Source organism: Candoia aspera, chromosome 2, assembly GCF_035149785.1.
Source record: "Candoia aspera isolate rCanAsp1 chromosome 2, rCanAsp1.hap2, whole genome shotgun sequence".
Classification (NCBI taxonomy): domain Eukaryota; kingdom Metazoa; phylum Chordata; class Lepidosauria; order Squamata; family Boidae; genus Candoia; species Candoia aspera.
This window is the reverse complement of record NC_086154.1, coordinates 248,410,349-248,435,726: the sequence shown is the minus strand read 5'-3', so window position 1 is coordinate 248,435,726 and position 25,378 is coordinate 248,410,349. Positions and strand designations below refer to the sequence as shown.

General features: G+C 42.1%; 1 protein-coding gene across 1 annotated transcript; it reads right to left on the bottom strand.

Annotated features, from left to right (window-relative positions):
• Positions 1 to 974: 974 nt before the first annotated feature.
• AGXT2 (alanine--glyoxylate aminotransferase 2) lies at positions 975 to 25,378 on the bottom strand. Its single transcript, XM_063295747.1, has 14 exons — positions 25,268 to 25,378; positions 22,206 to 22,291; positions 20,371 to 20,555; positions 17,333 to 17,456; positions 16,942 to 17,036; positions 16,360 to 16,453; positions 15,006 to 15,099; positions 13,148 to 13,248; positions 10,530 to 10,622; positions 7,901 to 8,033; positions 7,234 to 7,322; positions 6,284 to 6,433; positions 3,831 to 3,929; positions 975 to 1,151 (listed from the first exon to the last, which is right to left on the bottom strand). The coding sequence occupies exons 1-14, from the start codon at positions 25,356 to 25,358 to the stop codon at positions 1,038 to 1,040; spliced, it is 1,548 nt and encodes a 515-aa protein (XP_063151817.1). The 5' UTR covers positions 25,359 to 25,378; the 3' UTR covers positions 975 to 1,037.

Genomic DNA, 25,378 nt, shown 5'->3' with positions numbered 1-25,378 from the left:
AATATAATTTCTCTTTTTTATTAAAGCTTTATTAATTTTCAAGGTATAATTAAAACACAATACAGAATATGGGACAGATATAATACAAGTCTAAAAAAGAAACAAAAACTGAAACAGTGCAGGAATAGACAGAAAAACATGTAAGACAGGTGGCTTCTGGCCTTTTCCAACACATATAAAAGTACATAAAAGTTAATCTCTTATTATTAAACATTTAGTAACGTTATTTCTCTAAAATCAAGCCGTTTAATCATCAAAACCCAAAATCGAAACTTCATTTTTTTGTGTTACAAGCAAATAGTCCAAAAGCAGCTTTCAAACAGAAACATCCAGTTACAGTATTTTTTCTTATCAATGCTGTCAGTTTAGCCATTTGTGTCAATTCCATTAACTTAATCATCCAATTTTCCATTGAGGGAATTTGTGCATCCTTCCATCTTTGAGCATATAAGAGGCTTGCTGCTATCATATATAAGAACAGAGTTCCGTGTTGCTTCTCAAACTGTTAGTAATATAATTTCTCACGTTCCAGTTTTTGCTTTATGAAATAGCATTCTGTTCAAAACATTAAAGGATTTGGATACGTGCTTTCCCTAATGCAGTTCAAAGTGAAACAACAGAATTAGCTTGTCCCCTTATGGCAGAGGATTGAAAAGAATATACGTGAAAGTTGTTTTGCTGCTCAGCTACATTTCAAACCTGTTTCCAGCAACGTTCCAGGCAGAAGTATGTTCCTAGCCCTGAGTTTTAAAATCCCTTTGTGCAGGGGGGAAGAGGAGATGGCTCCCATGTTCCCAGCCAAAACATCAGCTGGGCTTTTCTGATTAAGCTATGCACGTACTGTCCAGCTGCTGAACAAGCTGTGAAACAGCCAGATAGAGTTGCAAGCCAAGAAGCCTGCTTCCTTCTGCATGCAGCCCTATCCAGATTTAGCTCAAAAATGACCATTATGAATCAATGCTTCAGGCAATGAGTTCTGGTTCACTGATTTATTCACAGTGAGCCCAATGCATTTCAAGTCCAGGGGGAAGGGACTCCTATTTTTCAGCTGTTGTTCTTCCCATATGTCTTATTAAGGCTTCATGAAAGACAGCCACTGCAAAATCTGCATCTTCTTGAGTAATGCACATAGGAGGTTTAATTCTAAATGTCTGGGGGGGGAAAAGCGGAGAAGACAGGGAAAAAAATCAGTATAAACTTATTTAGTAGACATGTCTTGGCAATAGATATAATTGCAGAGCAAAATGTTGTATAGTCACTGCATAAGGGGCAGAGGGTGGGGATGGGCCAAGCTAAAGCAATTCCAGTCTATGATGAACTGAATTTATTGATGCATCTATATGGTCCTACTCTGTACAATTTATTTTGCCAGCCATAAAAAAGGGTAGGTACATCCCCTCTCAATCATGCAGAAGACACATGGGATGAAAACCACTGCAATCACCTAACAAATGTTCAAAAACTATTTAGGAGGCTGTTCTGAAGACATGAAACCAAAGGTGGCCTTGAAGAACATGGTCACTCCTTGGCTTGAGAAGGCCTTACATTGCATGTACTATCATAGATATTAATAAGGTAGGAACTTAAATAGAGGGACACGGTGGCACTGCGGGTTAAACCGCTGAGCTGCTGATCGGAAGGTTGGCGGTTCGAAACCGCGCGGCGGGGTGAGCTCCCGTTGCTCGTCCCAGCTCCTGCTCACCTAGCAGTTCGAAAACATGCCAATGTGAGTAGATCAATAGGTACCGCTTCGGCGGGAAGGTAACGGCATTCCGAGTGTCTATGACAACGCCGGCTCCAAGGCTTAGAAACGGAGATGAGCACCGCCCCCTAGAGTTGGACACGACTGGACTTTATGTCAAGGGAAACCTTTACCTTTACCTTAGGAACTTAAATAAGACTCCCTTTTGGGAGATGGGCGGTGATAAATTTGATTAATAAATAAATAAACTTGAAATGTACTGTAATCATATGGAGAAGATTACATAGAAGAAGATGGAACGTCAGATCATGTGGACATACCCAAACTGCTAAAGCAGCTTTCCCCAATCTGATGGTTCCCAGATGTATTGGGATTAAGCCTTTACCTGGATATTCTGGGTGCGGAGAAGATTGTGTTAAGGCTTTAAGGACCAGCTCTTTGAACTGGGCCTAGAATCCTAGTAGTAGCCACTTAAAGTAGCTCTTTTAAGACACTGAATTTTGCATCCAATGCAACATGAGGAAACTGGGCACACCCACACAACCCACAATACAGGGAATGTTGGGATCAATCACAGAAACATCACCGAGCTCTGTCTCCATCTTGTGAGCTACAGGAAGCAACCAGATGACTGGGGACAGAAGGGATCCAACCGAGCGGCCCTAATCGTTCTTATTTTGATTTTAAAAAAAGGCAAGGGACATGCAAACAAGGATTGCTTCAAATGAAAAAGCAGAGTGACATGTCTCGATTGACAAAACTTAAGATGGGTAAAACTGTTTCTGATTGAACTAGGTAGGGGTTCAGTAGCTCTTGGCACTGGCTTTGAACGTGAAGTTAAAGAGAACGGGGCCAGGTGTTGTGCTGTCTTGTAACAGTGTGGTCAGTTGGCCATCCTGAAAGGTGAAGTATAACATCACATTGCACACACCGGACAGAGGAAGACTAACCTAGAGAACAAATGGAGAAGCTGCTGGAGACTGCTTGCCAGCTGGGAATAAATAACTCTGGCTAGAAAGGCAAAACCTACAATTTGCACTTTAAATAAAATCATGATTCAAATGATTATTTTGTACCACCACAAAACACTTAATGTTCCCATTTCTATATTTCATAGAATTAAGTGTCCCCTCCATTTTCTAATGTTGCTTGTGCCATTATTTCAGTCCCAAAGACTTCAGCGGTTCTGCTTCCACTGTGGCTTAATCAGCATTTCCTAGGCACTGTCTGTGTTCGCACCACACATTTAACCAAGTTAATTAAAGACTAGGGGTTGCCTTTATGTGAACATGTGAAACTTATTTATTTTTAACCTTTTTTGTTTTCTTGACACTTTATTTTAAAACGTTATTTTAACTCAGGCTTCTCTTTAGTTAGGATTCAGAGTATTATGCAAATTCAGAAAATGGGTTAATTTATTAACCAAGTTACACATATTGCTCTGGAAGCAGTCAGAGTGGCAGAGTCATTTACCTTCACTTAGCGCCTAACGAAACCATGATAAGCCGCCTGAATTCTAATCCAGCACTGTGTTCCCATACTAGCTAACCAATGCCTATGGCAGTGTTTGTCAACCTTGGCAACTTGAAGATGGGTGGACTTCAACTCCCAGAATTCCCCAACCAGCAAGGAGTTGAAGTCTACCCATCTTCAAGTTGCCAAGGTTGACAAACACCAGCCTATGGAAACACCACGGGGTTGCAGGTGCAGAGCTTATGGAATTTCAACTGATGTTCGGAGGACATCATTAATAAAGCATTATTTATAACAAGGCTGGCTAATCTTTTTCCATCTGGGGCCACACTTTCCTTGTTATTCTGTGGTCTGGATGGGGCATGATAATGACATGGTGATGTCACTAGAGCAGGGATGAGGTTGAAGTTGGCTTTTACCGTCCTAAATTACTTGGTGTCACTCGTCAACCTCAGAACCACTCAGGGCCCTAAGCCTTTTGAAATACAGAGGACTGCCTGCTGCGTTATTCTTTTTCATATGACTCAAACAATACTAAAAGTTAAAAGAAAAAGCAGGTCATTGATTCTTCTTCAGCGTGGGTCATCCTTGTATGGGCTAAAGAACTGGCTATTGTCACAGCTTAATATAATATGCTTCTCAAAATTTACAATACCTGTGAATACATTCCTCCTTTACCAATCAGCACTCCCATATCTTTGCAGTCTTCCCAAATCTCGTTCATCTCTTCAGCTGGAAGCGGCTGGCGAGTTTCCTATGAAGAAAGATTAAACTTTAGCTTCCAACCTTTTTTCATTTTTTAAAAATGTGAAGACATGAAAGAATCGAACAATACATAGCCATTAATCACAAGAAACCTTCTAAAACCTGTAAAATTACGTGCTGACAGACCTAACATTACAACATCTTGTATTTTATTTACTTATTTATTAAATTTACACTCAGCCATTAAGAACTCAAAATAGCTTACATGGGAACAGAGCTGTCACTGGGGGGGGTGGGGGTTGTAAAAAAAAAAGTCAAAATGGCAAGTGCCACCATGCAATCAAAGCCCAAACCATTTTTACATGCACATGACACATGCAATGCCTGTTAAAAGGGCATTCTGCAGTCTGGATGGAGCATGATAAAGATACGGTGATGTCACTAGAGCAGGGGTTACGCATGTCCTTCTGTGTTTGCATGGTCACATCTGCCATCTTGGCACCCTTACATGGGGTCCTCCATTCATTTTATCCTCACAGCAACAACCCTGTGAGGTAGGTTGGGCTGAGAGAGAATGACTGGGCCAAAGTCAATTAGTGAGTTTCATCACTGAAGATGGATTTGGACCTGGATCTCCCTGATCTTAGACCAATATCTTATCCACCACCCCACATTTTAATTTATTTATTTATTTATCAAATTTGTACCCAACTCCTAATGACTCCGGGCAGCACAACAACAACATTGTGGGTCTATTGAAATCAGAGCATCAGGCATAAGAGTCTTGGTTTCAGCAAGGAGCCAACAAGGATCAATCTGTCTAATTGTGAATCCTCCCTGGAGCAACTCACTTTGCTGCAGAAGGATTGCATGAGCAAGGGCCTATGAGTACACCAATGCACTGAGGAATAGAATTTATGGTTTTGGTCACAGTCACCTATGACCTGAAAGTTTCCAAAATATGCTTCTCCATGGTGGTGCTTCATAGAGGTTTTAAAGCAGCAGTCTTGGATGGGGCACTCCAAGTGCCTTCAAAACTTGCAATTGTTTTGTAGTTTTTAAAATGATGGAAGTGGGCACTGACATGGGAATTATTCAGATTTTAATTAATTTGATTTAATATGAATTTACATTAAATACAATCAATTGTAGCTTTTGCCCTGGTTCCATTCAACCATTTTTGTAGCCCACCTATATTTGACTGAAGATCCGGGCTGCCTATCAGAGAGCACACGTGGCTTCAGCTTCCCAAAAGCTGTATATCCCAGTTTTATTTATGACTGCTTACCCTGGGCCCTGGCCTGATACACAAAGAATGTCTGTGCAAGCACAAAGAACCACAACACTGAAATGCACCAGGTAGAGTTTGACTTTTTCAGTAATTGCCACAGTGAGGCAGCAGTGTTGAAATAAGACTCTAGTTGCAATAATACCAGAGCCAAGTTGGATCTACTGTACAGTCAAGATTGTTTGTGCAGTTCTCTGCTCACCTAATTTTTTTGCACCATAGTTTTACAGTTAACACCATTAATACTCAGTTCTGAAATACCTATGGATTTTATACTCTGGGGTAGGCATTTGTACGTTTGTTTAGTAATTTTTAGCATTAGATATAATTTTATATAATAGTTTACTGATTACATAGATTTGTAGCACTACATTCATCATTAATAATCCTAATTATAATATTAATAGTATTGATATTATGCTTTTATATTTGTGCTACCACCTTACATTTTAGTTATTCTTATAATATGTAAATTAGACTGGGCCCAATAGGATGACTTTAATTTTAGTATTGAATGTAACTGTTGTTGGTTAGCGACCAAAATAAATGATGAAAATGGTTCTTCTCTACTCAGCACTGGTGATACCATGCCTGGAGTCCTGTGGATGATTCTGGGCACTAAAGTTCCAGAAGGCTGCTGATACATTAGAGGCCAATAAAGACGATACAGGGACTTCAGGGCATGTCCAATGGGGATAGGAGAAAGAACCTGGACTCTTCAGTCTGGAGCCAAGAAACTGAGGGGAGACATGTTATGCTAGCCATGGTCAGGTACACAAAGGGAAGCTACAGAGAAGATGGCTGGAAATAATTTGACACGGCCACAGAAACTAGGAGTAGAAATAGCAACCATAAGTTTAAAATTCATTAGAATGTAAAGGAAAAACTTCCTATCAATAGGACCTGTACAACAGTGGAACCGTCCAGTTACAGTACGGAGGTTGTGGGGTCTCCCTCTCTGGAGTTTTTTATGAAGAGGCTGGACAACCACCTCTCATGAGTGGTAAATTTGGTTTCCTGAACATTGCAGTGGGTTAGACTAAATGACCCTTGTTGTGCCTTCTAACTCAATTCTATGTTCCATGCACTATAGGCCCACAGAGTGGATTCCAGACCTTGTTCTTGACCATCTCTATCCCAATCATAAGTCCTTTGCCACGGACATCTCCAACAATTTCAAACTTATCCCGCAGCTTAGCAAACTCTAAGAGCAAGTGAGTTCCTACATCTTCGCAATTTTTCTGCAAGCCATCTTCTGCTATTGCCTAGACACACAAAAAGAAATCATCAGGTATTCTGAAATAGCATCACAGGCACATTTAGTTCTACAAGGGGCCTCAGAAACCAGACAAAAATAACTTTGATGAGACCATAGCCAGACAAAAAACATTAAAATGGCAATCAAATTCATATGTGCAAATAAATGGAAAAATTCTGGAGTACATTTGGTCTAATACAATAGTCAGAGGCTTCGGAGAAGGGGGTCCACCATTAAAATAGTGGGTGCAACTAGGGCAATCAAAGCCCTGCCCCAGTGTATTTGCATGCAATGTGTATGGCCCATAAAAGCGGGTGGAGCTTCAACCACCCAAAGTACTGGCCCCAATACTTTGCAGATGTCCCGGACAATATGGAGAACATGCATTCTCTCAAGCCTAACTCTCTTTCTGTCCAGTATAGTGAAGTATATGAAGTATAGTGTAGATTACACACATGCAAAACCCAATTAATTTCCCTGGCGTCTGTGGTAGCATAAATAATTGGCATTGAACTATCTGCATGGAAGCCTCTTAATCCATAGTTTCAGTGCTTATTACCATGAATGGGGCCTGCCTTCAGTTTCCTTGCATTTAAGCAGAGAAGGAAGTTTTGTTTGAAAATAAAAGGGGTTCCAGAACGCTTTGCTAGAAATGAATAAAGAGATCTCTAGCCAAGGGGACCAAATGTGCATGCTTTAAGGCATTTTACCAGAACAAAAAGTCCCTTTAATTTTAAGGGGAAAGGCAATTTTGTCAAAGCTCATAAATAATAATATAAGTAAAAACAACTGGAAACATTTTCTTACATCCAGAACTGCAGATCCAACTGTGCAAGCCACAGGATTGCCTCCAAATGTGTTGAAATAGAGGTTCTCTGTCAACGCATGTGCAATTTCTAAAACCAAAAAATATTAGTATTAATAAATGAAGTTGTAAAGTCATGAAAGAGACTGGCAGCTGGATGAGGCATAAAAAGAAATTAGAGGGGAATCAGAGACAATAAGAGGGGAATCAGAGTCAGTGACCATTTATAATGTCCATTCATAGTGTTTGTTTGTGGTTTTTCTCTATATGAGATAAAATTCTACTGATCCAGCAAAATTTATCTTCTCACGCACAATCTAAAATAGGAGCGTACATCCTGCGGCCAAGGGTAACCTGCAACCAGGCCCCTTTTTATGGCCTTCCAGACCCCTGGGAAAATGATTGCTGAAAAATGTGGCACAGCATCCCTCCATTTTGAACACGTGAAAAGCGTAAGGAAAGCCTTAAGAAAGGTATGGCCCTCTTGGGGGAAAAAAACCCCAAATTCCTCTCCAACACAGGAAAACAACAACAGAGAATTACCTGACCTTCCTCCCACGTTGAAGTGGCTGCACCCTGTATGTAGCATCCCCTGTACCTGCAGACTCTGAGCATCAAAAGACTGTTCACTCCAATCTGAAACCCACCAAGAGCAAAAGCAATTCTTACCCGCCGTAGTCACAACCGCTGCCATCGGAAAGCCGTTGCCAATTCCTTTGGCCATGGTGACTATGTCCGGAATGACATCGTGCCCTTGAAATCCCCAGAAATGGCTGCCCGTTCGAGCAAATCCAGTCTGAACCTTCAGGGAGCAAAAGGGATGCTTTAAAAAGGGTTAGAGTTTTTCTATGTAAATAGCGTCTATATTTTAAGGGCATTGTTTCCTGATAGGAAACTGTGTATGTTCACTGTCAGTTAGGCTACGTGCCTACCAGTATTCCACCACCTGCTTCTCACACAGAAGTGACTTCCAAACGGCAACCTGTGCACGGTAGAATCCTTAGAGCAGGCTTTCTCAACCAGGGTTCTGTGAGAGGTCACTAGGGGTTTCCTGGGAGATCACAATTTAGTTTAAAAATTATTTCAAATTTGGGCAACTTCACATTAAAGAGGTGAGTTTCATTCTTTATTTTTAGTTTAAGAACACTGTTAATGCATATATACAGGCCTATACATGAAATAAATAGAATAATCCTGTAACTTCTAGCCTATATTTGATCCTGAATGTGCAAGGGTTCCCCAAGGCCTGAAAAATATTTCAAGGATTCCTCCAGGGTCAAAAGGTTGAGAAAGGCTGCCTTAGAGAAAACACCACCCACTTCTCCTGAGTTCAGGATGCAGTTTAAATTTTGCTCTGCGTTTGCTTTCCATTCTCATCCTGCTCTGTTCAGAAACTTATGTTCTGTTGTGATCAATATATGACAAACAATTCTTTCTTTGCAGTTCAATTACAAAAAGATGCAGTGATGAATCTCATCATCACATCAATTTTCAGCTTGGGTTCTTGTTCATTCACGCTGGATTTTGTACAAGTCATTTACAGGACACTAAAGGGGGCAAGTGTGCAACACAATGATGTCGCTGGACAGGCAGGGCTATAATGGTAATTCCATTTTAACACTATTTATGGATGTGTTTACAAAAAACACACACAAACAGAAAAAAAACCCTCTTTGCCTCCATGAGGAGATTGTCAGATGACTTTTTCATTTTATAGGTAAATTAGAATATGCTTTCAGGTAAATACACGAACATAAACTCCCAAGGTCTAGAGCAGTGTTTCTCAACCTTGGCTACTTTAAGAGATGTGGACTTCAACTCCCAAAATTCCCCAGCTAGTATGGCTGACTGGAGCCATACTTGAGTTGAAGTCCACATGTCTTAAAGTTGCCAAGGTTGAGAAACACTGCTCTAGAGTAATGCCTTGTTAATATGGATACTAATACAATGTACTGGCATACCGATCCTCAGTTACATCAACTTTTAAATATTTATTCCCAGATTTTCATATTATTGGGTCCTATATATCCACTCATCTTTGTATAAATTATTACTCAGCTATATTAAAAAAAACCTGTAGATGCACATTCTCAGGATACATTTCTCATATTTTGGCACATATATGTGGAATAAAACAGTATAGTAAAGTAGGTAGAAATTTGTGAAAGATGTTTGCAGTGCTAGAATGTTCACACTGGAGTAAGAGATGCCTTTTCTTAAGTCTTGGGCCATCTCCACAGTCCACGTTCAAGGAGACTGCTTGCCTTAAATAGATCAAGTTTTGACCTTATTCAAGGACAACCCCTCTCTGATTTTCATTACAGCAGCCCAACTTTTCTTAGGCTTTCTCACATGCCAGAAAAAGAGAGATGTTGCTATTCTAGGAAATCCATTCATTAAAGTCACCGCAACTCTTAAAGCAGCATCACCTTTTATTCTTCCCAACTCAACAGACGGTTGGAAAGAATGATTTACGTGGGCTGAGGACTTCCCAAATCAGGTTGGCATGAGTGGACCATCCCTCATTAAAGTGTTAAAGGCTGAGCAGGGCTACTTCAAAGGGCTTTCCCACTATCTGAGTGTGTCTGTGAGTGGACAGCAACTCTGCTTTGCTGTAGACATTGTAGAAGGAGAGCCATGTGTTGCCAGGTAGTCCAGACAGGAAGCACACCCAGATGAACTAATTTATTCTACTCTATTGCAAGGTTACATTAACAGAAGCTTACAAGTCTGAAAGCACATTTCTCCCCCATTGCTTATACTGCCCAAGAAACTAGGAAGGATCCCTTCTGAGATCTTTGCCTCTACCACATTCCTGCTGAAGGCTAAGCTGCCTCTTATCTGTTTCCTTCACTGTGACTCTTCCTCTTGTCTCCCACAGTCATTCCCACAGACCATTACACCATGTTAGTCTAGTGGGAGAAAATCAGGAGGAGTCTGTTAGCACCTGTTCTGACTCACCAACTTTATTAAAAGGCATATGGTAACAGGTGTCATCAGACTCCTGATTTTTTGCTTTGCTGGTGATCCGAAGTAGAGTCTATGCACATACACAACTGGGACAGCCTTCAAAGCACACCTGCAATTTTTCTGGAGGACACACCTACTGCATTGCTTTTAGGAGAGTTTGTTCCCTCAGGCCAACTTGTCTTGCAAAGTGCCCCTTTCATGCTTTGTACCATCCTGGTCCCAGTGACCCAGCCATCACAAGTGGCACAATAAAGATATCTAAAATAGTTGTCAGTGTAGAAATGATACATATAAAACTTTGGACAAGGAAGTACATTCAGATATTCACCTCGTCTGCAATGCAGACACCTCCTCTTTCATGCACCAGCTGATAAGCCTCCTTTAGGAATCCTTTGGGAAACTGAACAGCTCCATTTACACCCTGGAGAAAGCAGACATGCAGGGGAAAAGCAATCAAAGGAAATGGTGGCCTTTCTTTCATGGAACAAAATTCCACATTAAGAAAACATTTTTTTTCCTCTTATTTCCAACAGTATCTTATTTCCTCTTATTTCCAACAGTATCTTATTCCGGCAGTGCTGATATACCAGAGAGTTAAGAGAGACAGGGGATGCTAATAGAGTGAATTAAAGGGTGGGGAGGAGACAAATAGGAAAGGATCTGCAAAAATTGGGTATTCTTATTTGGACAGGTGGAAGCACTTTTATGCTCAAGCAAAGCATTACCACCTACTGCCAAATCTATTGGGCAAAGCTTAAAAGAAAAAAAATATGCCAGCAATTACTTGTTTCTTGGATCCTAGCCATAATTTATCCCAAATGCTTCCTTTTACTTTTGCTGTAAGAGAGGATATTTGTGTGCAGTTCAAACTCAACATAGGTCTATGGCTGAACCCTCACCAAATGAAGCTATGATCCTACACATATTTTCCAAGTAATAAATTGGCATAGAGATCTATTCTGTAGATGAATAAGGAAAACTTATGTAAGGACTGTTCTAAGTTTGATTTATTTTCTGTGTCTACTATTAAATGCTTTATTGTCTTTAGTATTATGTTCTCTATAAATGCTCAGTAAATTATTTTTCTGCATCTTGGAAGAGTGAACCCTAAACTAGGAACAGAGCAGTATCAGCATCCTGTGGTCATGTATATTTTTCTGTTTGGAGATTCATTTTAGATGCTACCTTTTGAACAGCATTATATTTTACTCTTTCCCACCATTGAATGTTTTACATGTGACTATTTAAAGTTAAAAAGAATTGCTACCTTTTCTTTTTTCTGTTTCTGAAAGAAAATTTGATTGTATTTATACCTTGTGTATAAATTGTATATACAATGATATACAAATATATTAAATATATAGATTGTATTTATACCTTGTATAAATACAATCTATTAATCTATTTCCCAAAGGAGGAAAGATTTTCTTAGTGATGCACTTCAGTGCACAGGACCAGGAGATGGCACTATTGAATTTATTTTCTTTTTATCCCTTTACTTGTTTTACCTTTTGCTTACTAGTAAGGAACATAGGCTGAGCCCTACTTCTTTCACGTGCTGGGATCGGGATACCTGGTGAAATGATACCCACAGAAGATAAGTGGTGGCAGAAGTGGGAAAAGAGGTATGAAACTGTTAATGTTTACTACAGATTAAGGTTACTATGGTAACTAATCATTTTGGCCAGGTGAAGAGGTTGGATTCAACTGTCCCCTTTTCTAATGTTAATTTTTTGCACCTGGGGGGAAAGAACTTGCCTGGTCTTGTTTTAGTTTCTGTTTCCCTTCTGTGTAGGCATGTAGAGTTGAGTTAAGCAGCTCTCACTGAGAGCCTGAAAGAATGCAGAAGCCTTTAAAGATGTTTTGCTTTCTGTAAATAAAATTATTTTTATAGAAATGCCTGGTGTGTGACTTTTCTGATCTCTCCTGGGCTAAAGGCTTTCCTAGCAGTCTGCCAACAGAAACCTCCAAGTTTTCACCCCATGGCTCAGTCATACTATATACTACACCCATCCTACGTACTACATCCAACATGTAAGATCACATGTTGGCACTTTGGGCCTGAAAAATTGGCTGATGCCCTCCCATCAGGGCTCCATTAGTAGCAGGAGATCTCAATCCAGGAGGAGCAAATTATCTGGATAGGAGGACAGGAATGCAGAAAATCTGAGCATATAATTGTTCTCAATGGATGGGTCCTGCAGGTAGGAGAAACAGAAGCCTAAGATGTCTCTGCGTAGGGACTTCATGGGAAAAGAGTGCGCCAGGTTTGAAATAGGACTGAGATTCTGTATCATCTCTCCTGCTTACTCAGAGAAGGTAACTCTCTCTTGTAGCTGCCATTCTACTATTACCATAAGATTTAGTTCCTAGCTCATCCAAGCCTCTTACAGCCTAGTTTGTACCAGTATTGGGGAAATTTAAAAGTGCTCAGTTTAAATCCTGAAAGGAAATCCCTTCTGAATCTCCTAGAGAAGCTGTGAAATATCTGATGTCTTGGTGGTTTCTGCAAATTTTGATTAAACTGGTTGATGATCCCAAAAATTTTTTTTCTTTTTCTTTTGTCCTGCCTTTCCCCCATCTTTTTGTCTTAATTTTTATGAAATCACAACTTTACATACTGTAACTATTCTCTTGAACTAAAGTGGTAATAAACAGACCTTCAGAGTAATGCTGTAAGAGTATACTTTTCAACTGAAAACAAAGCACATTTTACAGTGCCATTCTATGCATATCTAGCATCATGAGTTCAGTGAGGCTGACTCCCTGGTTAAATGTGTATAGGATAGCAACTGCAATCCTAGATATATCTAAAAGTAAGCTCCACTGAATACAACATGCTTAAGAGTGTATTATTTTTTATAATGAGAAAGTTGTTTTAAGAATCAGTGCTGGAAAGAGCACTGAAGAGTTTTAGGTCTTTGCAGCCTATTAAAAAACACTTACTTGAATTGGCTCAGCAATAAATGCAGCAACTTTGTTTGGAACACAAGTTTGTAGTGTGTCCTTGAACTGCTCAATGTACTGGTCTTTTGCATGGCAGGTTGCTGTATTGGGGGTGAGGGGGGAAGCAATATATTGATTATTTTAAAGCTATTATTTGTGAAAGAAATGTCACAGTCCCTTTTAACATTTAAAGTGCCAAAAGGCCTTTCCCCACTTGCTCCCAGCTGTGACATAAAGTTGCCTTTGCTACATCCTTTTTTGGCCATGTCTCCATGAGGTTGCTTCATCTTGTCACCAGGCATTAATAAAGGCAGGCTTACATCACTGTTAGTGAATCAGTGTTAAAGTAGTATTTTTCCCACTTGTTGTAACACAATCCAAAGGCAACCTGAAGGTATATGAAAGATTTTGTCACCCACTACTTTGGAAAGAAGTTCAGGTAGGGACTGGGTAGGAGAAGCAGGAGAAGGACTGGCCATGGGGAAAACAAATTTCACCCGAGTGAATTTCTGCTGAATTAGGATGGGTAGATAGCACCAACTCAGCATTGGGGAAGGATCCTATGATGGAGATATGATTAAATACATCCTGTCACTTATTGCCAAGAAGCTGACAGAAGACACATGCCCTGAAGTGTGACATTGCCAAGACACACATTTCATACATTTTCCTTTCTATTTCTTTTAACACAAGTACAGAAAAGATCCTTCAGAAGCTTCAGGACAACCACTAGTATTTATTTCTTTAAAATACTTCTACACTGCTGTTCATGCAACAGGAGCGTCCACGGGGGCGGGGGTGGGAGTCAGAAAATGTCAAGAGGGTGGCCACAACATGTGATTGGACTCCCACCCCTTTTATGTAAACTCTGCAACACATGTAAAAAAGGGACGGAGCTTCAGCCACATGGTTGTATCCTTTTTGATCCCCACCACAGATGCCTCCATCATGCCATATATTCCAGGTGAAGTACAGCCATTTAAAATGTAGCAATAACAACATTTAAAAGTATAAACCAGTGGCTATCAATAGTGGAGTAGTGCCAGCATGAGATATTAATGCCTCAGTGAATAAAAATATTTTCAATATTTTTATATCACTGTAAATAAGCTTACTATACATCCAACTCTTCATTTTATATTCCTCTTATACACCATATGTGATAGCAAGTCAAATAAGACAGAAATTGTTATATTTCAGATTTTCACAACCAGGTGTCCTCCAGATGCGTTCAGCTTCTACTCCTGTGATTCCTAATCATCTACCATTCTTTGGAGGACTGCTATGAATGAATGTTGCTTTGAGAAAGAATAAGGCAAACAACATTAAAAGCAGGTAATGGTTCACTTTTAATGACCCAGTGTGCTCACAACTAAGAATTATATTTGGTAAGCAACAAACTTTACATTTAGAGACCACACTGGGATGTCTTTGAGCATCAGTATACAGTATGTGCAAGTTACTTTCTAAAACAAAACAAAGAAACCAGCACCTTAGCCATTCTCCTGAGATGCCCTCAACAAACCATTCCACAGGCCCCCATCTCACTCAACACCAGTTCCTGCAGGAAGAACCAGCGTCAGCAAGGCTAAAAGGGTGGGGGCCTGCCAGATCGCCAGGGCAAGGGTATTCCACAGGGCAGGGGCCACACTAACAAGAATCTCTCCTTGAGGGTATCTGCCTGACCTACCAGGTGGGATAGAGTGAACATGCTTCCTAGGTCCCACTATTTGGCAATATTTAAGGGAAGGGACCTGGAGCATGCCTGCTGTCCCTGACCTAGTGGGGCAAGCAGATACCCTTAGGGAGAGGTTCTTGTTATTGCCTGTGAAAATCAAGATTTTTCCTACTAACCAACCTGAAGAACAGGAGCATTTTCGAATTGTTTGCACTGGAGAATCACGACAGTGGCTTCCTCCCCAGAGACCACGGAAAACATCAGGCAACATTGTCTAAAGAAACAATAAAGATGTCTATTGCTCCACCGCAACATATTTGAGTATGCTAGATTTTTAAAAAGTAAATTCATGAAAAAAAGACGGAACTAAGATGGCAAAGAGAGAAGAGGATGAACCCATACACTAGAGATCTCCACCATTTATCCCTTGTTTATAAACCAAGTTTTCTGTGCCATGAGAATCAGAGATTCCCAGCTCACCAACTTCAGCCCTTGCTGGTGTAGCCAAATACAAAACACCCAGAAATCCATCAGAGGACAAATGAAATATGGGATTTTACTACCTATGATTTCATTTTTTATGAATGCTACTGGGGCCCAGTGGGATAGTTGGAAATACAGATTATGCTTATAGCTGATTCTTTCCTTTGCAATATGCTAGATTATTCTTTTTTTTTTCATTAAAGGAATCTAGAGTATAAAATTAGAGTAGGGAATTTGGTGGATACTAATGATATTGTATAGCTCCCAGGTGCCACACTGGGGACCCAGCTTCCACCCTTAAATAGAAGGACCATTTTTTTAAAGAACATAATCAGTTTTTCCAAATAATTTTTAAAAGCCTTAAAAGATTTTTTTTTTAGTTGAATTCACCCACCTATAATCCTGGCTATATCCACTTTTGTTTCTGGCCCCACCCATGTTTTACCTCTGACGTGCCACCTGAAAAATGTTGCCCAGCACTGCTTGCACAGTGTCTTATAAAGTGGATAGCTTGTGCAGGACATCAAATCATGTTGATGGACCACAAAATCAAGCAGCTGTCTATGGTACCCACTGTGGTGTCATCCCCATTAGAGTTGGAGCCTTTAGACAACAGGGGCAAGGTGAATGAAGAGATGAGAAAAATAGGAAGGTCAACCTGGGATATCCCAAGAAGAACATAAATAAGGAAACTGAGGCTGATAGAGACACTGATATTTCATCAAAGTCAGGTGAGCATTCTGTTAAAGCACTTTCCTATAGCCCTTTTTTAGAGTGCAAATTCCACAAAATATTTGTCTCAATTTCTTTCAAGCACAGATATTTCAGTCAAACTGGCAATATGAATAGACCACCAAAAAGATGCTTGCATTGAGCATCACTCGGCATACCTTCCCTTGAAAATTGAACTCTCTTTTCGTTCTTCATGATTAAGAAGTGGCTCAAAAGCTATGGGATCCAATACCAGCAATCCTGACACCAATCAGGAATATGTCCAACATATTCCAAAAACATATTCCCCCCACCCCCCCCAAAAAAGCAAGATACTGACCGAGTGGCAGTTGGCTCCATTGGCAACACCATGCTTGTACTTTCCAATGGCTGTGACACCCATAATGTATGTACTCCCTCCATGATAGCCTCCTCTACAGAAAGAAAACCAGCACATTTTCAACCTTGGCACATTAACTTCCCTGCTAAAGGGCCGAGCAGGGTGATATTGTTAAAATTGTACTAGATTTGGTGATCTCATATGTTTTGGGGCAGATCAGGTATGGTCTCATGCCTTTACTCCAATATTGGTTGAAAGAAAATCTGAATATTCAATAGATATTTCATAAGGCAAAACACTCTTTATTATTAGCTTCCATTATTTAGACTACATATTTTGAATTATTAACCAGTGATCTGTCTAGCATAAGATGGTAATGCAGAGTCAAAAAACATTTAATGCTAATGAAATTATAAAGGGATTTATAGCAACTCAGGGGTTGGTTTTGATCCGAAGAAGGCTGCAGAATGGAAATGCTTTGGCATGAGTATCTGCAAGCCAGTTATGGGAGATCTGCTGATCCTTAGTGAGAACACAGAAGGCACTGAAGAAAACAGATCACAATGCACAGAACAGAACTACCTCAAACAGATGATGTCAACATTGCGGGTAAAAAGTCTTGCCATTAACACTGCCAGGTCATTGGCTTCAGTACCACTATTAGTCAGACAAATTACCTAGGACAAAGATTGTGATGAAAATGCAGCATTAGAGAAGAGACTGAAGCCACCACATATCTGCATCAATGTCCAGTTACCAATCCAACCAAATGCAGTGTAAAATTACCTATCTTTCAAATATATTTTGCATTTTCAATGGTTCCAGCTCTCAGATCATTACCATAACTCACAAACTGAGTTATCCAGTTTTGATATTAAGGCCCAGTTCCTTTTCCCTCTACATAAATGATATTAATGGCATGTACCCACCCCCACCCTCTGAAACAATCCTGCAGATGCCCATCCTGACACACCTTTAAGGGGCCTGGAAGCAGTGCAGTCAACTTCTCAGCATATTCTTGGATTCCTGGATGCACATAGAGGTTGCTTGTGTGTCCCAGGCGGCCAAGCTGTCTCTGAGCAGCTGCGGTCACCTTCCTAGATCCATTAGAAAAAAGTGGCAGTTTGTTTCAAATATAATTTGTGGCAATATTAGTCCTTCATTCAGAGCCTAAGACCTGAAGAAACATCTCTCCTGGTATGTCCTGCTTGAGGATTAAGGCCTGGGGGATGGTGGTAAGGAAGCTCCTTGCCATCCCATAGTGGGAAAGAAACACTAGGGTTTTCCTTGGGGTGCTCTGGCGTTGGAATCCCCAGAGGCCAGGCTGGGCTAGTCCCTCTGTTTCCAACTTTTTAATGACTGACCTTTCATTCTCACATTTGGGACCTAGCATACAAAACCTGTATGGCTTAACTGCCTATTTGTCGGTGTTATTATAAATACTGTATGGCTCAACTTGACATCTAATTTGATTTACATAAAGGCAACGTATGAATCAATGCATGGTTGTGTTGGAAGCAAAGTTGGTTTCTGAGGATGAAAGATATGGAAAGGTTCAGGGAATGGTGCTGGGGTAAACTAAATTAAATTAGATACCTTTTCTTTTACCTCCTGCCTTTAATTTATTTTTCCTATTGCTTCTGTGACTCCTGTTGTGTCTTGCATAACATTGTTTACCCAAAAGGAAATAGTGTGTTGGATAAATAAAAAGTATGTATGTGGTTTTACTGTTTTATTTTGCTTTTATCATGGATTGTGACCAGCCACAAGATCTTCTAGATAGTGGGCAGGCTGCATTTAAAAATGAATGAATGACCAAACAAACAAACAAATAAATGCGAACTAAGGTGCCACAGCACTTACAGAAATGGAACCAAACTTGAGTCACTAGGAAATGAGACAAAGGTATAGGAACACTTTGCAGGAATCCCATGGTTTTCAGAAGTACAAAATATCAAAATAAAAGATCATCCCTGCCCACAAGTTCAATTAAATAAGGATTAAGCCTGTTCAGGAGGCATTTGGAGCCACAGAATGTTGATATTGGTTGGAAATCAAATACATCCAAGGGAAGGATGATAGGGCATGAACTAGCTTGCTACTAATTCAAGCACAGCACAGTTACACAGCAGCACTTAGCTAACCTTTGCTAACCTAGCAAACTAAGTGTGGTTAACTCTGGTTAATATTTGGATGGGAGATCGTCTGAGAAGGCCAAAGCTGCAGATTAGACTGGGAAGTTGGACCTGGAAGAGGGCAAAGAAAGCCACTTCCATATCATGCTAAGAAAACTGAAAGCTACATCCATGTAAGTCACCAGAAGTACACATTGAAAGTGATTTTGCTTTGGCTTAGAAGGGAGATGTCCCTGCTTGAAGACATCTCTCTTTGGAGAAGAGAGATGGACAAGCTCTTGTGCCTTGTGTTCTGGTCATTAGGTCCTCCAGTTAGAAGATGAGGCTACCCTGAAATATCTGGCAGGATGCCCCAGTTCTCCATTTCTTGCTATAATATATAGCAAGATATATTGTCTACCACAAATGTAATTAATATCTATCTATCATCTATCTCTCTGTCTGTTCTATAACGTATTTTAAAATACCAAAATAATAATCATGGGTTCTTTTGCTTCCACTGGCAAACTATTTCTCCAGTTACACCATCTACACCTGCAGCCTGTTTTTCAGTATTTCAACTGTCTTGATTTACTCCTCTTGTAACTCAGCTTGCAATCTTCCATATGCTAAGGTCATTAGGGTCGTCCTAATTCTGACTTGTGCCTGGTTGTACACACATCTTCACACACTTGCCTAGAGACACTCCAGTCCTCAAGCTATGTTAGTTCAAAAATTGTACAATGCAAAAAGGGCAGCCTGTGATGTCATTAGACAGGCTGCCCTTTTTGCCAGCCTGAGATGAAGGTCCATTATGGTGGGCTGTTCATGTTTGTTCAGCAAGCAGTCGAAGTGGAAACGAAAGAGGAATGTATCTCTTGCATATATTTAAGCACTTAGTGTGTCTAAGTTAATTAGCACTTGCAATAGGATGAGAAGTTTTTTTCCTCTATTCATACTCAAAGAGAATTAAGCTTCATTATTAGTTTCATTTTGGCTGTTTTACACTAGAGGCTCTTTTTGAAATTCTTCTGTTAACACCCTGAGAAAAGCGAATTCTAGATCAGTAAGACCATTAGGAAAAGTTTCACAACTGTTTTCCAACAATTGCCTATTCTGATGTTAGATTTCTGCCCATTTTTTTTCCTTTTGCACAGTCTGACTCCCCATTCTAGACACAACGGAGAAGAGCATTGCAGGCAAGGAGTAGCAAATGTCATTCTTAGGCCCTGTGAGAATGTTATATGACCCAACAGCTATTGAAATGCAGGTGACATCAGGATCAAGTACAGGAATGGGCAACCTTTTGGTGGCTGGGGGCCACACAACATTTGGGCCACATTCCACAAAATGGCCACATTCTACAAAACGGCAATAACAAAAAATAGAAATACTGTATCATATCACATAGGGATGTGGCAGGCTTTTCCACATTTTTCTGCTGCATTGTGGTTTTCACATGTTGTTTAAGATATATTAAACCTGTTTCAGGGCTTATTCTACCATTTTGGAATATACCCCACCTCAGAATTTTGGGAAACTGTACCACTAGTTTCAGGCAATTAGGGTGGGAAGGGTCTACAGCATCACAAAAAGGGGGATTGGGCTTTGTACCATTTTGGATCTCCAAAGCAGCCCCCTTCACTACTAGTGAGCAACTTTTTTAGGTTATAGTAATGTGTGCAAGCAAGAATAGTAGATTCTGTTCAGTTTTTGAGTTGCCCTCAATCCATCTAAATCAAGGCTACACAAAGTAGCTGTGATGTCAGAGATGCTAAGCCAATAGCAACAAAAGAAAGAGAACGTTTCCTGGGTCTTTGTAAACGGCACACACTGCCAATGGAGTTCAGTCATGCCAATCCTTGCATATCAGCTTGGGTGTTAAAAGCTTACTTACGGATGGCAGTGACCAACACTGACAGTAGCAACTCCACCAAAGAGATCAAGGTATCTCCGTCCTTGAGGGTCAAACAGCCACTGCATGTGTCCTTGGTGGATCAGGAGTGGTTTCTTATAAATAGCGCTCACCGATGGGGACACTTTCTCTTTTCGGATCTTCAGCATTTGTTCATCAGGATAGGACTATAGGTGGCAAAAAATTAAAAATAAGTATTTGTAAATTTACATCCACTCAAAAGATGTGAATGTCAGCACAACATCAGATCACATAAAGACTGAGCGGCTGCATTCACACAACATGCTAAGATTGCTTAATTTTAATCTTAGGTTTTATTTTTTTCTTTTCTTTTTGATGGCTGTGCCTGATGTGCAAACCCAGCCCATTTTGTATCAAGAGCAAGAGAAATTTGTTCCTCTCTAGTCTGAATTTGTTAGACTGCAGAGATTACATCAGGTTTTAGACTTGTATTTTAGGACAGACATTGACAAACTGAAGCATGTCCAGAGGAGAACAACCAATATGATGAGGGGCCTAGAAGGAGAAACTCATGAGGAACAGGTGGAAGCAGAGGGTAAATTTAGCTTGGAGAAGAAAAGACTTTGCCGGGAGAGTATAGCCTTCCTCAAGCATCTCAAGGGCTGTAGCGTAGAACAGTGTTTCTCAACCTTGGCAACTTTAAGATGTCTGAACTTCAACTGCCCAGCATGCTGGCTGGGGAATTCTGGGAGTCAGCGTCCACACATCTTCAAGTTAACAAGGTTGAAAAGCATTGCTGTAGAACAGCAGTTCCCAACCTTTTTGGCACCAGGGACCGGTTTTGTAGAAAACAATTTTTCCCCAGGGGGTGGGGGGATGGTTTTGGGATGATTCAAGAGCTTCCTCTTTTTCCCGACCTTTTATTGTTTTTTCTTTGCACCATTTGAAGATCGCAGCCAATGGGCTTGCTTTCTCTGACAGGAGGTGGAGCTCAGGCAGTAATGCCTTTTAGGGGGAGATGGGTGGTGATAGAAATGTGAATAATAAATAAATAAAAATAAAATGCGAGTGATGGGGAGCGGCTGTAAACACTCAGGCTGTAAATTTGCTCACTCGCCCACTGCTCACCTCCTGCTGTATGGCCCAGTTCCTAACAGGCCATGGACTGGTACCGGTCCACGGCCCGGGGGTCGGGGACCCTTGCTGTAGAAGATTGACCAAATTCTTCAGAGTTGTTCCAGAAGACAGGACAAACAATGGGCTTACATTACAAGAAAGCATATTTCAGTTGGTAAGAACTGTTCAGCAATGGAACAGACTACTTTGGGAGATGGGGGGCTCTGCTTCACTGGGGGTATTAAAACAAAGACTGGATACCCATCTTGGGGCAATTCTGTAATAGTGGATTCCTGCACTAGATAGGGACGAAATCACCTCCAAGGTCCTTCCAATCCTTCCACTGCATGATTCCATGATTATATGCAACCTGAAAGCATATTATGTGCACCCAGAAAAAAAAAATAATTCAGTAACTAGGCTGCATTTTTTGTGCAAATGTAGCCATTTAGTTAGACCATTGTTTGATCTAGCCTGATGAACACCAAGTGGCAGAAACTGTTTAGAATTTCTGGCAGGAATTCTCCCAGCTATTCTACAAGATGCCACAGATTAGACTGGAGATCTGCTAGCATATCACACATGTGCTCAACTCCTCAGCTAGAGCCTTACCCAAGTTCCTGAATGACAATCACAGTGGACATTTGTCTGGTTTCATCCAAACCAAGGCCCTGCACTTAGTTCCCATTGGTATCGATGATACAAGTTATCCGTAATAACTAAGACTAGCGTATGCTTACCTCATACTTTTCAGGTAAAAATGCACAAGGAGGCATTTTTGATTGGAAGCAGAAAGAGTTTTTTAGTTCTTGGTACTGATGTGCCTCTAACAAAAAGAAATGCAGATTAGTACAATTATCAAAACCCACCAAAGTAGCCATCTGAAATGCAATTTAATTTCACGGGAAATAATTTTCATATTTTATGGCAAAGACTTTGCCTGTGATGGATGAAACGTCATCTCAAACTTTGTGAATGAATCTGGAATTGCACTGCATGGGCCAGGATGGGAGATTGGAAGGAATTCTTATACAAATCTGAACTCTGAGTTTTGTGGAATATAGACAAAGGAGGTCCTGGAGTTATAGTAGGTCCACTTCCATCCTTCAGGAACAATTTTCATATCAGTGTGCTTAGTGTGGTTTCTTTGGGCATTCTCTGCTTCACCCTCCCACCTTCCAAATGTGTTCAATGACAGTTCCCATCATCCCCACCAGGATGGATATTCTGTTCCTTGCTGGCCAGAAAGAGTGGGGATTGTAGCGTCTACCACATCTGAAGAACACAGTGAGATAGGCAAGTGGGTATCTGTGGGCACAAAGATGCTTACATTCTCCCCCGTTAATCTCTGCCAGCATTCTTGCTTCCCCCAAGTCTAATTTTCCTTTGGATTTTGGCTGCTCTAAGAAACTGAAAAACCATTCCGGAAGAAGGCAAAGGTCAACTATCATCCCTGTGCAAAGAAAGCTACGCCAGCTGGTCCATATAAATCATGAGAGGTCATCTTGCTCCAAGGTGTCGTGATTTCACTTACAAGTTAGATAAAACAGGAAGGAGCAACCCGGAAGAGCGATAAGGAAGGAGCAACTGTACCAGTTGACTTTCCACTCCTCTCCCTCACTTTTCCAGCAGCCTGCAGCCATACTTCCCCAGGTCTTTCTCTGACTCTGCCAACCCAGCTTCCCTCCTCCCCCTCCTCCATCTCATCCATTTCCCAAGGAAGGGGAAAGTCAAGCAGTCTCAAAGTTGCTAAGGTTGAGAAACACTGGTCCAGGCTTTCACAGCTGGTATCTGTTGGTCAGATTTCCTGACATTTCAATGGGAGACACCAGCCCTCACCAACCTGCATCAATCACAAACTAGCTTGGCTAAAGACCAATGAGAAGTCAGGTCACCTGACTATAAAGGCAGAAGCCCCATCAGTCCCTGCTCAGTTGCCTGTGGTCTGAGTAGCAGACCACTTTGCCTCTGAAGATGCCAGCCACAGTTGCTGGTGAAACATCAGGAAAACGCCAGGAAATGTTCTCTGCGGGGTCACTAAACCCTGAAGCCCAACACTGCCCCAAAGACTCCAGGGTTCATTCAAACGAAAACATTCAACGGTTTGGGACTGTTCTTTCACTTCCAAGTGCAGGTCAAGGACTCTAGGAGGCTCGCTTGACGGCCAGTGGCTGACCTAAGTTCCCCCCTGCCATTCCCACCCAGCCCCCCGGCAAAGATTGGGCTCGAAGTTCAAAGTGTAGCCCAGGGGAGGGGCACTGCACACACCCACAGGTCCGCGGCCAAAGGGGAAGCAGCCGGGAGTTGCAGTTCGGCAAGAGTTCAGCAACCTCGGCCGGCCGCTGTCTCGCTCTGCTGCGGAGCGCACCGCCTGGCTGGACAGACCAGCTCTGGTTCGAACGCAGGAGGCCGGCGGCGGGGAGACTCTCCTCTCGCGGCCCGTCTCCCCTCCGAGAACGGGGACAGGTGGCTTAAAAGCAGGGGGTGCCTGCCCGGCCCAAGGGGGCTCTGCACCTTGGCCTCTCCGCAGCCATCTCTCGAAAAGGGCCGAGCGTCCGAGCAGCAGCGGCGCCTCGAGATCGCCTTCCCCTCCACCCATGAGCCGGTCGCTCGCTTACGCCCCAGCCGCTGGCCTGGCTCGCTCTTCTCCCGCGAGGGGCCATCTCACCGCTTCCCCCCCACCCCCCAGCCTTCTCCCCGCCCCCGGGGGCCCGGAGTCTGCTCACTCGGTGCTTTGCGCGCTCGCTCGCTGGGACTTCTACCAACCTCCTTTCCCCAACCTGGTGCCCTCCAGTTGGGTGGGATCTCAGCCTCCATAATAATCCCCAGCCAGCAGGTTATCAAAGACAGGGATTGAAGTACCAGACATGTCTTTTGGGGGAAATGGGCGGTGGCGAAATTTGTTATATCAATCAATCAATCAATCAATCAATCTCGGGGACATCCGACTCGGGAAGACCTCGATCGTAAATGCTGGCACCTTCGAAACGAGCCCTTCGGTGGGCGCTTACTAACTCCCACGTCAACAACGGGCAACTCCGACTGCCGCCTAAATCTGAAGGATTTAGGAGGGAGGGAGGCATTGATCTAGATGTGCCTAGGAAGAGGCGAAGGATAACCTTCCCCCATCATCTACCACGTTGACTGGGTTTATGATCTAGCCCGGTGTTTTTCAAGCTTGGCACCTTGAAGATGTGGATGTGCTGGCTGGGGAATTCTGAGAGTTAAAGCCCACAGATCTTCAAGTTGCCAAGTTTGAAAAACACTGATCTAGATGCACCGGGTTGGATTAGGTCAGATGTCTTTCAAGTGTGTCCTCAGATGTCTTTTCCCACGGTCCTCAGTAAGGGAGCGGGGATCCAAGCTCATCCCTCTTAAAGTCGGATCCTCCTGTCCTTGACTCTCATCCCGTTTTGGTACTTAGGGAGAAAAGCCTGCACTGGAATATGGAAAGTCCCGTTGCTAGATCTAATCTCATAATCTCTCACGGCTGCAAAAGATCGAGCCCCCTGCATTGGGGGAGACACTGAACTGCATCCTGCCGTATTGATTTCCGAGTGAACAAGCGAAGGCTCGGACACGCAACCCCATCCGACGGCCGCTACACCCGTCCCTCTGGGCTACTTGCTCTCGGTGGGGCTGTGGAGAGCAGTCCTGCTCTTTGCGACTGCAAGCCTTCGGGGCAAATGCATTCTGGACGTCCTCAGAGGCACGGCGGTCGACATCCCCGGAAAAAGGCTGGCAGGCCTCATGCCGAGCGACGGAGAGCGACCGAAAGCGCGTCTCGGCCGCCTCCACTTACCTCTCCCCGAGAGGACCCGCGCCCCGTAGGGCCTGTTCCCGGCCCAGAGCCGGGGCAAACGGGCGAAGAGCAGCCGAGCTAAGCAAACCATCTTTTCGCCGCCGCCGCAGC